This window comes from Charadrius vociferus, unplaced genomic scaffold (genome assembly GCF_000708025.1).
Source record: "Charadrius vociferus isolate BGI_N301 unplaced genomic scaffold, ASM70802v2 scaffold190, whole genome shotgun sequence".
NCBI lineage: Eukaryota > Metazoa > Chordata > Aves > Charadriiformes > Charadriidae > Charadrius > Charadrius vociferus.
This window is the reverse complement of record NW_009646608.1, coordinates 5,644,578-5,657,928: the sequence shown is the minus strand read 5'-3', so window position 1 is coordinate 5,657,928 and position 13,351 is coordinate 5,644,578. Positions and strand designations below refer to the sequence as shown.

General features: G+C 42.3%; 1 protein-coding gene across 1 annotated transcript in view; it reads left to right on the top strand.

Annotated features, from left to right (window-relative positions):
* Positions 1-13,271: 13,271 nt before the first annotated feature.
* The window catches only part of SLCO3A1 (solute carrier organic anion transporter family, member 3A1), a 141,959-nt gene continuing 141,879 nt past the window's right edge, over positions 13,272-13,351 (top strand). Inside the window, exon 1 of the mRNA XM_009887641.1 lies at positions 13,272-13,349. Coding sequence (XP_009885943.1) covers positions 13,272-13,349 — 78 coding nt within the window. The remainder of the gene's footprint in view (positions 13,350-13,351) is intronic.

Sequence of the window (13,351 nt, the reverse complement as noted above, 5' to 3'; positions counted from 1 at the left end):
TGTAACATGGTATCATGGTGACAGAGATTATTGAAATTGCCAGTGATAGATTTGTCTGCTGTGGTGCCGAGCACACGTCAAAAATGGGGAAGATTGGGAAGGGAGAAAGGACAGGAGGAATAAAGCCTTTTGTTCCACACGACGTGCATGTGAGTCATTAAAAATGCATCTAGCTATACCTGCAATATTTCTCTTGTGAGGGATAGAAATACAATCCCCTTGAAACAGCTACAACAGTTTTGTTGGGGGTATTTTTTCCAGGCGGAGCAACCTGAATCTTCCCCAGTACAGCTATTTCTGCTGGACTTGGTGCCTGGGCAGAGCAGGTCCCTCACGGCAGGGGTGGAATGTCTCAGGACCTCCAAGGAGATCGACACTCGATAAATAGAGAACATTGATAAACTTGAAGAAAGACTTGCAGGAGTCAGTGCTCAGCGTTGCCACTGCTGCTGAGCTTCAGGGCAATTCTTTAAGGCAACATCTAGGTTATGAACATGAAAATATGGCACTCCAGACTCTCAGCCATCTGAACATGGCTGACGGCGAATGCTCATTTCTAACATTTCTCACCCGGGTGAGTATTGATTTCATTTCTCACACTACACTAGTCACTTGACCAAGCTGCAATCCAATGTTTAATGTGTTAGTCACGCTGGCTTGTGGGGACTTGTGGTCTGTAGTCTGTCATACGGTGACCTTTATGACTGGCATAGTCTTAATCATGACAGAAAAGACTGATATAGAGGTATTCACATCCTTATTTTTAGCACTAGGCAATGGGACAGTTGAAGGAGTAGTAAGGTATGAGTAGAGTGGCGTTTACTGTCCCCTGTGGACGAATGTAATGATTTGTTGTACAGTTTAATTTTTTTTTTTTTTAAGGACAAGGACAAAAAGTTGGCTGGGTAGGCAGCTGAGAGGAGGTAAATGCTCCATTTTAGGTGAAGGAGTGCTCAGATTAGAGGCATCAAGGCTGAAATTCCTCACATTAACTGCTCATATAGCTTTTCCCAGCACCCTCGTTACCCTCCAAAAGCACTGAGCAGAGAGTTTGTACCTCAAAATGAGGGATGAGCCAGTGACATCCTGAAGCCTTGTAAAAGCTTCATGTTTGTTAAGCTCAACATGGAAGATGCGCAAATATGCATGCAGGCATTAAAAGCCACCAGGAGAGTCCAGCCCACAGGCACTTCGCAGTATAAGACGCTGACCTATGAGCCAGAAGGTCTCTGCTCCCATGAGGAGCACTAATAGCACAAAAGGTATTTTTCATTGAAACCAGTCTCACTGCTCAATGTCCTCCCAACCCCCCATAAGAAACAAATGAAAGGGATCAATATTTCTTCATTCTAATTTTGCCATTTGCTAGCTTTCCTCGTAATTTTTGACCTCTTTCCACCTTCCAAACTGTCCCTCCTTTCTAGAAACATTATCACCTGTCCAAAACATTTTCCAGTTATTCCATTAGCTGTATCAACATCCCCCAAGAGTAAGAAACTGTGATTTACAGTGAGATCCTCCCCACTGTGAAGGGTTAACCTGAACCTTATGTGCTACTCATGCTCCCAGGCTGCCCCTCAGTGAAAATTAATAGTTTGTATCTGTTTAATATTCTTTTCCAGTTCTTGCCAAATCGTTTCATCTGTGTTTAAATGGATCAGTGGTTTTCATCTTCAGTGTTTCCTCATTCCTATTTTGGTTTGATGTTTGCAGGTGTTTTAAAAATCATATAAGGAAGTCCTGTTGTTCATTGCTTTTATTTTTATTTCAGAAGATTCTTATAAAGTTGGAGCTAAACGACATGCACCACATTAACGGATCTATATTGTCTTGCTCCAACTAAAAAGTGGACCGCATCTATACATTTTATGAGTTATGTTATGGATGTGGCAGTGTCACCATTTGCAGCTGATCAAAACATGCCAGTTGGGCACAGATTCCCTAAACACATGTATCAGTATTATTTGTCATGCAAGGCCTTAATTTAAAACTGATGCATCTGTTACAATCACTGGTGCTCGAGATGGAAAAGATCCATAGGGAGGCTTTCAGCTTTCCATTTAGTGCTAAGGCATAACTGAACTCTATCAGATGTATTATTATTGTCATTATTATTTAATATCCCCCTCTGCCTCCCCTGTGTGCTGGCCACTTAACAGAAAACACGAGTACAGACCCCATCTCAGATTGCTCACCATCTGAGTGATGGCCTAGAGGTCCAAGTGACAATAAAGGCAATATTACAAAGAGAAAGGGCGAGGATCCTCTTGGCATGGCTGTAACGGTGGTCGGGAGAGGCAGGGCAGCTTACTGGTGGACACAGAGGGATTCGGGGTTTGGTTTTGCTCTTGAAGTGTAAATACAATGGTACAGCTGTGAGTTTTTAAGAATGGCATGACAGTGAATGAATTCAAGGGGTGTATTTGAACACTGGTACTTTATTAGCATGGACAACAAAGTGCACTAGAAAGAAGTATAATGTAATATATTGCAGATGCTAAATAACAGAGAGATGATAGTCTAACCAAACTGCTGCTGTAAATTCCCTCTTTCGGATGGGTTCAGATGCTCTGCAAACGTTGGGCTGTATCTCAGTTTCACATGCCCTCGGACTTGTCTTAGCCACACTTCCAAGCTCAGGGACTTTTTTATTTCAGCAGTGTTCATGACATCTCCAGCGTGAAGTCTGTCCATGTGCTGTTTCTGCAGGATTCACATGCCTGACTTCCAAAAAAATGGTCCTGGCAGCCAAGGCTGGGACCTTCGTATCTTTAGGAACTCACTTTCTTCATTACGCTTTGCAGGTTACAGAACTGCAGAGATACTGAGTTTCCAAGAAAACCTTACGTACGTTAACCTTGGGCAAAGGCAGGGGGCATTCTTTGTGCTTCCAGGGGACCCCTGGAGCCCAGTGATGGTCACATTCATCACTCAGCCGAGCTTTCCTCAGAAAAGCATATTTTGAACTTGTTCAGATCTTAACGAGTCATCTATGAACTATCAAATATTTCACATTCTATACGGAGTACCTGAGTTTCTTAAACGACACTATCAGCTTGGGTGATGGCAAACATCGTAAATAATCTCCTCAGTTTAATGAGTTACCATATGAGGAAAGGCTCGTCTAGCAGGTAATGAGTCACAGCTTCACTTTCTTGTAGATCAGCTGAGACACTTGATTTACTGTGAGGGCTACCTGTATTAAAACTCATCAGAGGCTATCGAGGAAACCCAAACAGATCCAACCCACCACGATTTAATCTCCCCACAAATAAAATGTACTCATAAATCAGAGCAAGCATCTAAATGTGCCCCTCTAACGCTTCTATTAGGAAAACTAAAACCACAAAAAGCTCAGTAGGATGTGAAAACCGTGGTAATGACAGCAGTATTACACTAATTCATAACACACAAGGAGCTGTAAGATACTTTCTGCCCTTACAGCTGGCTAATTAGTGAAGATTACCATTGAAGAGAAAGCAATTTGACAAAAATGTTGATGTCTCAGTTTCCATTTTGAAACTTGAAATGGACATATTTTTACATTTTTTATTGAACTTCCCAGATAAACACAGAGGAAAAAGGTAGATAAAAGGCACTAAAATCATCATCATAGTTTTTACTTACTGAAAGAAGAATTCTGACAGAAAATCAAGTAAACAACATATACCGCTTTTAGTAAAATTTTATACAAAAAGCTGAGTTTCACAGAAATATGCATATTTATTATGCGGAAAGCATCTCACTTACTAAAAACAATAGTAAGGAAAATATGATAGAAATATTGTGATCAGATCTGGTAACGAGCTATTCTCAAGCCAAGGACAGCATTAGTTCTTTGACGGGCTATTCAGCTTGATGAAGAAGAGGCATGTTGGTACACCTGAATGACTGCAGTGCAAATCACCCTTTTGAATGATCATTATCATATCATGTTGTCCAGGTGGTAAATGAATATCCATGTGGAGGAGAGCGGAAACTCAGACTTTGTACTTGGGAGAGTGGTACCTCCAGAACTTCAGTCCACAACGGATCAGTTCAGCACTGCTGCGATTTATGTAAGTCAACAAAGTTGAACATTATCAAAGCCATTTTTTTTTTTTTAAAGACCTTGATTCTCATTCCCTTAGCAGATGTACAACTTCACTGCTCTGTTCCAGAACTGCATTTTTTTTTTTGGTGCTAACAGAGGAAAGCATCAAGTTCCTTCTCCTTGTCAGAAGATTAATGATAAGTGTCCACATGGAGGAAGTTATGCAAGAAAGTTTTGTATATGTACACTGGTTGTCTTAAGATATTGTACTCCATTTTGCTTCAGTGTGATGTGCATAGACTATTAATAATAGCAAATGATTGCACTTAGGACAAAAATTCAAGGAAATAATTTACAACAAAATCTGCATTCAAAGCTATCTCTCAGTTCCCACGTACTGGTCATAAATCACTGAAGAGACATTTATGATTGATTTACAAGGAGATTTTTATATTACCATAGATATATAAAAATAAAAGTCGCTTTCTGAACAACTGTCCTTCATCTTAATTATGCAGCCAAACCATACCCTTGGTAATGCATAGTTAGGATGTTTTCAGAAAAGAGACTTTGAAAGTCAGAAAGGAAGCTAAGGTGCAGGTGCAAAGGTTGATACTGGATGACATTTACAGGTGGTTGTTGTTATTCACATATCTCCTGGAGAGACCAGAAGAAGAAATTACATTGCAGGACAATGCAAGAGCAAGAGTAGGCAATGGGATATAGTTCCCATCCTTGTGGTGACAATATTGGTTGTGGTGGCTTTATGGCATGAAAGCCCACTGAGCTCAGGGGAATATCTCTGAAAACAAAGGCTGAAAGTAATTTCTTTCATTGGATTAGGTGCTGTCTGTAACTTTCTTGTGTGAGTGCATATGGTCTTCTCTCTGAAAATGGAGAACGCTAGTAGGGGAGTGAATCCCATTTCTTGATGTCCCATCATATATAAGAAGCTGGGACCAGTTTCTTAATCAAGAGGGGGGGAAATTTAAATGAATTGTGAGAGATTAGTTATCTTTTAATCCATTTGAACTAGCCACACCATTCTCTGCTGTGAGATAACGATCAATATCCAAATCTTCACTACTGCACCCTCAACATTAGCAGAATGTCATTCTTGGCTTGTGGACAACTCTTCACACTTTGTGTATGTAGGAGATAGATGGAAACTGTGGCTCTTTCTCAATGAAAAATAACTGCTGAGTCTTCACCTGCAGGTCACTACCTAAACAGCAAACATTCATGTGAGAGCTTTCAGGATATTTCCTGTAACCCAATTATCTTCTTTTTAAAATAGCAATGAAAAGTGGAGCAGGAATATAACTGACAAGAACCTGTCAGGCTTTTCCTCTCCTTTTTGCTGCTCTTCATTCTGCTCCATTTTCCCCATGCTCTAAACACTCTAGAAGTAGTGTCAGATGAGGCTGTGTTTGAGAAGCATCAAGATAACGAGATCACAAATGTCCTTTAATAACACCTTCCCCTCCCACACTCTGCCCTTTCTAGGGAGGGGGTTCAAAGGAGAGTTCTGCTACAGCAACCAAAAATGTGGGCTCTCTTAGCTTTACAGCGAGTGAGCGAATTGGGCATTTTTTCCCCAGATGGCCTTGCTCATTTCACGGTCAAGTAGAGCAACTCTTTGCTGCCTTACTGCGGTGCTATCAAATGACTTGTTTTTGTTCTTTGACCTTTCATTGTGTTGCCCTGTTTTCATATTGGAGGTCAGTCCAAGAGCGAGCGAATTCTCTTTATCTTCCACTGACTTATCTGAGTTCCAGCGAGGTCAACAACTCCCCTCTCCCCTGCATTCCTCCGTCCTGCATTTTTATCATTACTTCAGAGATATTAGACTCCTTCACACCAAACACTGTAAGGATCCTTCACAGGAGGAAGTTCCAGCCGCTAAGACCTTAAGGATGAAAAAGATGCACTCAAGGTGCTCTTTGGATCTAGCTTGCCTACAGATCCACGGGAAACCTGCAGCAAGGTCTTCAGCCAGTCTATTGCACTGACATCAGTAAAGGTTCCCCTCACGCTTGATTTAAGTGTTTATGATCATTGCCTTAAATGCCATTAGTACGTTCAGACATTATTTATTACAACAGGGTGTTATAGACATTTCAGTTTCACACGCTCTCATGGACCCAGAGTAATTTAGGGATCCTGTTGATTCTAAAAGCTGAACCGGTAAAGCACAGTAAGGGTGAATCTCCAAAATAAAACAAGTTAAAAAAATCCAACTCCTTCCTTGGGGTTCCTACCTCCTTCCCTTAGCCTGTGTGCAAACTTCCTGAGGACCAAAGGCTGTCGAGACTGCTGAAAGTCAATTACTACAGGCTCTCAGAGTATAAGACAGAAGAAAAAAATCTAGTTTTGGCAAAAACGCTCACTATACACACATATTGCTGCCGGTTTTCAAAGGCACGTTGTTGCTTATTAATAAGAACCCAAGAGATTACTGTTCAACTCAGGGATATGTCTCCAGTCAAAAAGATTGTGACTGACCTTACGGTACCTGAAGGCACTGGTATAGCTAAGGTGACAAAAGGGTGTTCTTTTACATCAAGCTAGCTCAACTGAAATTACATAAGTATATAAGGTAACACCCAACAATACTGTCAGCTGCTGCTAAGAAGAAGCTATTGAATTGAACTGGCATCAGGCATCAGTTGAAGGGGTGACAGAATTCAGTTCTGGCCCAAAAAGAGGCAATACAAAGGCTGGTTTACGGGAGCTGGTTTTTGTTTTGAGAAGCTGTTGCGCAACACCACTACACTGTCAATGCAGTTCCTCCCTTTTCTGTCTGTACCAGTCCTATTTTGTGTTTGCTAATTGTCTTTATTCTTTCATTGATAGCACAGCACACTATCTTAATTGTCATCTGCTCAGCATTTAGCTTCAAACTGTTCTATGAACACCTTTACCTTAGCTTGACAGAAGTACCATAGTCCACAGGGGCATACAGCAAGTCTTTCATCTATGACTACAACATGTGTTACAGAGACTCTAGTACTACGAATTCACCACAAAATCACACAGGAAAGTCATTTCCATTGGGAAGATCCAGCGAATCCAGCAAAGCCCTAACCCAGGTTTTTACCAGCTCAGAGATGTTAATAAAATCTATTCTGCAAAGAGACACACAAGTAATTTCAACAAACTCAGGAACTAGTATCATGAGACAGATACATGCTGCACATAATGTCCAGAAGAAAAATATGACTGCGTTGGAGAAAGCAAGCACAAATCGCAGACTGAAAGCATTCATGCAAAAGTGCAAGATCCACAGAGAATAGAGTCATGGACAGTAAATAAAAGGCTTGACGGGAAGTCAGTCTGTGCACACGGCAAGATTTCAAGATGCCATTGAGTATCTCTGTAAACAATTTCTTTATTAAGGAGACAGTTTGATTTACAAGTATCAGGTTCGTCGAGTTATTATCTAGCAAGAAGCGCCAGGACACAACTGTTCAGTGTCTGGCTGGAACTCTGCTCGCTTACAAAGCAAGTGCTTACAGCCCCCTTGGCCCAAAGCACTGCACAAACTTTCATATAAAAGCTCTGCTGCGCTTTGCTATTAAAGGAAGTTACTTATGAGGTGGAAACGCATAGAAGGAACCAAATTGGGCCCAGATAACAGAAAAAAAAACAAAGTAAGCAGTCAAAATTAAATCCCAGGAATGAACTTTGGGCTGACCCACTAAGACTAATGCTCAGAGTTGGGCCGAAGTGTCCATGTGTCCCCAGCAACTGTGGCTGCGTGAGAGCTTGCTGTGACTTCCTACGCATCACTCCTTGTACTACCCCACCACCTGGAAGATGAATTCTTACTGACTCCAGGGAACATTGCCTTCTGCTGCATCATCAGCCTCAGATGAGTCTGGCCAAGAATATTTTCCCGAGTGTGACAGTGGCAGGAAAGCAGAACATTTGTAATGAGGTGTTTTTACCACGGGTATCTTAGTCGTTTCACAAATGCACATCAATTTGGAAAATACAAACAGATGACATTCCCTTTTTAATTTTTTTGATTGACTAAATAGAATTATCTTCTAGAATTAGAGCTTCAAGGTCTCATCCTTACAATAAAGAAATTATTTTTTTTTATTGGATATTGACTTATAGTTTGGACAATCATTGCTTTATGAGATGCTGATTAACAGTCAGGAAAGTGGTAGTCTATTGTCCAGTAATTTGCTTTTCATTTTCTTATCCTGCAAATTAACTTTCCTACTAAATGAGGCGTTAGGCTGATGTCAATATTTGCAGGTACTCCACAATTATACTGTGTTTGCTAAATCACATTGCGTTAATTCAAAAGTCATTCTGATTTCCATTTAGACCATGATCCTGCTGGGTGCTTAGTTCTCCTGTAAAAGTGTCGCATGCCCTCGGGTCTCGTGGAGTCAATGGCATTAGGGATTACTCAGCTGCCTTCAGGTCTGTGTCTCATTTATTTGGGAAAACCATAATTAGAGGTTAGGAGCCAGATTTGTGCAATGTAGATTGTAGACAAGTCACCCAATTCTCACATTCAAGAATCCTCTCTTTTTTAACTGTTTTCATAGTGGGACGTCTCAAGGTGAACCTGCACCTCTTGTTAAACTAATGTGTCTTAATTTTCTGCGATTTTTAGCTTCAGTGAGGTGTTCTCCAGCCTTTCATCATCTGGGGGAAGGAACAGCTATCTAATCAGCTCGTCTGAAGGAAATGCCTTTTTAATGAGTCCAAGTCTCCAGCAGGACTCAAAATTGCAAGGCAGTAAAGTCAGAAGTGTTTATAGAAAGAAATTGCATTAAAACTGTTAGCATTGTGGTATCTTGGAAGTGACAGCTGCTGATACATCCACAAGCTGTCCCAATCTCAGCCCTCCTTACTGCTGTACACCCTTGGCTGATGAGTATATTCTACACTGGTAGAATCCTTTCCTGTCACCTCCCTCCTGTACCAGCTGATCTGTAGGGATTTTCATCAGAGAATCACAAAACAGAATTTCAAAGCCATCCCAAGGAAAAGCCTCTTGGCTAGAGTCCTGGGATTTCTTATTTATTTATGTGTTCTTCCTTGCTGTTTGAACATATCTGAAGTTATTCCTCATTTTCTTAATATGTAAGCCTTCCCTCAGACAAATGCACCAAGTAGGACCAGCCAGGGGTGCGGATCTGGTGCCGAGGGATCATGATTTATGCTACATGCAAAACCATTTTGGCAGCACATAAGCTTTCCTTTCATCCAAATGGCTTAAAGCAAATGAAAACTGGCTTCAACGTGGCTGCACCGTCCTGGAAAGAAACCCAAATGGGTGCAGTCTGAGAGTGCTGTGCCTGATTTTTAACTTCACTGGCATAATTTGGAATGGAGCAGAATGCACACCTCTCCAGCACATTATTTTCCAGCACCTAATGCAGCGCTGTGACATCCTCGCAGCTGGGTGAAAGCATCTACTCCGCCAGATCAAGGGGCAGAACAAGTGTCAACCTGGCAGACCGAAGCACGGGTGCCCCGAAGGTGTCTCTCAAGATGATGTTCTTCAGTCACTCTTGCAATTACGCCAGATTAACAGTGATTTGCAGCGAGGTTGGCACCCAGGGCCACAGGGCAGAAGAGAAACCCTAATGCTGCGCTGCACAAACACCTGTCATAGACCCACAGCCACGGGGAAGGGTGAGGATGCAGACACTCGGGTGAGTATCAAACTCTGATAGCTACTCCTGACCTACAGCAGAGTAAAGGAGAACAATGAAATACACAGTCGCCCTGTAGAAAATATCCAGAGCAGTTTTGGTGAGAGAAGATAGGCGTTGTGGTTGCAGCACTGCTTTTGTTGGGTTTTCTTTAGTACAGGTGACAGGACCGATACGCGTCCTGTCAGACCATCGTCTTCTCGTAGCACCTGGCCTTGTTTTTCTCTGCTGCACCCTCAGCAAGAATAAGTACACTGGGTGCCCACCGCTGCTCCAGTGAGAGTGTACTGGGTGAAGCCCACAGTAGCTCCCTGGACTGTAAAATATGTCCGGAAGGTTTAGGAATATGATTCCAATGGCAATTGTAGAGATGCCTAACGATCACTGCTTGCACATTTCACAGAAGACGTTTCCATCAGCTCTGCTTAAGGAAAATCATCCTCTACTGTTCTTCCTCCTGCTGATGGTTAAGCTTAGATTTTCTTTTTAAGTTTGCGTTTTTGCCCCTTGAGGTGTAAGGTATCAATCAAGTGCTTCACTAAGCTCCTCACCCTTTCATAGCTCTCCCCCAGGTCATCTTCTGTGCTAGCCATAAAGGCCATACACCACAGGCACTGGTTCTAGAAATGGATGAAAAAAAGTTATGCCTGTCAAGTACCAAAACACATGACTACACAGCTAATTTTCAATAAGATTAACCACAAACAGGAGGAAAAAAAAATGAACTAAAGCAAAAATTGTTTTAGGATGGTGAGAGATGAAGAAAACTCAGCTGCAAAGGTTACCCAAAGGTGAATGTCGACACAAGCCCACAGGTATGAGGCAAGGAGATGTCCACCAGACAAGATGTAATAAGACCGTCTCAGGGGAGCTGACTCGTTAAAGATTGTAGTGTCCAACCTTATCTACGGCAGCACGTTGCCTCCCAGCTATAAATGTTCAAGTGTTTACACAAAGCTGACAAGGTATTTGCAAGAAATTTATTGCAAATTATTGTGGGGGAAAAAGTTGCTAATGCTCGCCTCGGTTGAGGAAATAGCTGAGAATTGCGTTGGCAAAACTACTGAGCCCTGAGGAAAAGGGACTTTCTAGCTATAAAGTCCCTTTTCATTCTAAGCTAATGATAATCCAAGAACATTAGTATTCCACACATTAGTAGGGAAATCTGGGTCAATTTAGACCAGAAAAACTGTTTGGGTATAACAATAATTAACTATTAAATCCAAACAGGTCACTTGTGCATCCCTGAAGCACTCTGCTGAGATCTCTGAGGAATGTGGCATGTTGAAAGGTGGCAGAAAGCAAACTCGGGTCTACTGATGTATTTGAGTGGAGATGCAGGACCCTCATTCTTTCTTTCAGCAAAGCAAGCCAGGAGGAATTTTTCTAAAGGAAGTAAATGCAAGTATACAATATAAAGAAGAGGGAAAAAAAAAGCCAGGCATTCTGTCTCTTCTGGACAGAAATGTAACTGATAATTGTATTCTGCTGCAATAAACTAACCAAGCAGATGTTTCAGATAATTAGTATTAGAATCAAATTTTTCTAGCAGCTGTTTTCCTTGTGACAGACAAGTAGTATATCTACTTCCTCAGCCTGGACAAACTCTTCCAACAGGATGTCCAAGACGTGATCAAGACATGTGATGGCACTTGCATATATTCAAGAGATTTAAAGCACCAACTTGAATATTGGTAACTGCAGTAGCATGTGCAGAAGTTTACTTGGGCCTCCAGATACACACGTGGTGAGTTATATGAGTTTTCAGAGCTTTGCTGCCTTCAGCACCTAACCTAGAGCAGGCAAAAGCTGACTGGAAAGGCCAGCATGCCCCCAACTTATTTTTTTTTTAGGGAATTTTAAGACTTCCCCTGGCATAATTCTACACGCTTAAGTGTTTTAAGAGACACCCCTCTATTTTCACTTATTGAGAAGTCTGTTAGATTGTCCATCCTGTTTATAACGCACCACAGCATCCATCTGGAGGAAAGCATCTGTCTAGCCACGCTAATTGAATTAGTCTGCAAATCTACCCATCTACAGACAGAGGCCTTTCTGGCTTTCTAACTTCAAAATTTTTATAGCAGAGGCCCCCAAATAAACATCTTAGGAAGGAGATGAGCAGTTTTGTAGGCTAAAGAGATTTCAAGAAAATGAGCTTTTTTTGTTGTTTTCTTTTGGTGGAAGAACCAGTTTTCCCTGGATGGAAAACAAACGCTTTCTGAACTGGCAGAACCCTGCACGGATGAGCCAGTTTTTCATGACCTCATGCAAAAACCTTGGCATTTAAGGCCTCAGGTCACTTCTAACATGCATCTTGTGAGGTACACAATGTCTGAAAGACTGATATGTATCTTATTAAAATTGAGACTACTCAACTATGAGCACCAGACCGTTCTCCCCACTAATTGTTTGATAATGCTGCCTCAGGCCATCAGTGTTGGAGACCATGTCCCTGGGGTAGACGGGACTATTGATACCTGTTGATATGGCTCAGACCTGCTGGAAAAGCTGCGGCGAGCCAAAGTTCAGTATGGGAAAGAGCTGTTGGCAGCTGATGAGCAAAGGGCAACAGCTGAACGTGCCAGGTCTCTCACATTTCTTGCTGGCCATGGTCTGCAGTTCTACTGGGGCAATGTGCATCAGCTGGGCTTGGCAAAGACTCATCAACCTGGGTGGAGACTCTGCTCAAGATTAATTCCCAGCAACATATTTATTAAAGGTACTCATATAAAAGAAGGCCAAATTAAAAAGCCCCCAAACAACAATGATGTTTTGGGAGAAGAAAGTCAAAAGGGGTGCTGGGAGAAAACAGGGCTCATTTGAAATGTCTGTTCTCTTCACTTCCAGCTGTGACTGGTGATGACTGGTTTATGCCTTGGAAAATCAGGGTGTTCTTAAGTTCCATTTTCAAAAGCTCCTTCCCAGGTATTTGGTAATTTCAAAGCCTTGACCACCTTTGAAAATGAAATTTAGGATCCAAAACATGTAGTTATTTTTGAAAAATGTAACCTCTAATTTCACAGAAAACTGTGCCTCTCAAAGGTCGCGGACACCCCAGTGCTAAATGGATCAAGTACCACTTAACTGGAAGTTTAATAACTGGAAGTAAGGCAGCAGCCCCCAGTGTGGACCCAGAAATAACCTGGAAAAGTGCGCCTGAAGAGCAAAGCTGATCAGGTTTTGCTATTACGCCAACAAGGAACGCGATCTGTAATAGTAGAAGCGATGATCAGTGGTTTTTAGAAGGTATCCCTTGAAATTAGAACTCGAGGTGGGGGTGACAACAGAAGGCACCATCACAAAGCCACATGGCTGGGGACAGGGGCCAGAGAGCCAAACCTCACCCACGTGGCAGCGCCGCTGCAACGCATGACACCTATTATTTTTTAGTCTTTTTTTTTTTTAATGGAACAGGCAATTCTTGTATAGCTGCCCTTTGCCGAGCGCTTGCAGGAGGAGGAAATCAGGGCACCCAGGCTGGGGGATGATGGGGATGGGAGCCCGATTTGGGTGCCGCTTGCCCTCGCCCTGCGTGGGAAACTTCCAGCCCCATGCGGGAGCCCGCTCCGCTTGCGGGCATCGTTCCGCCGGTCCTGCACCGGGGGGAGCCGGTGGTGGTGGTGGTGGCGGT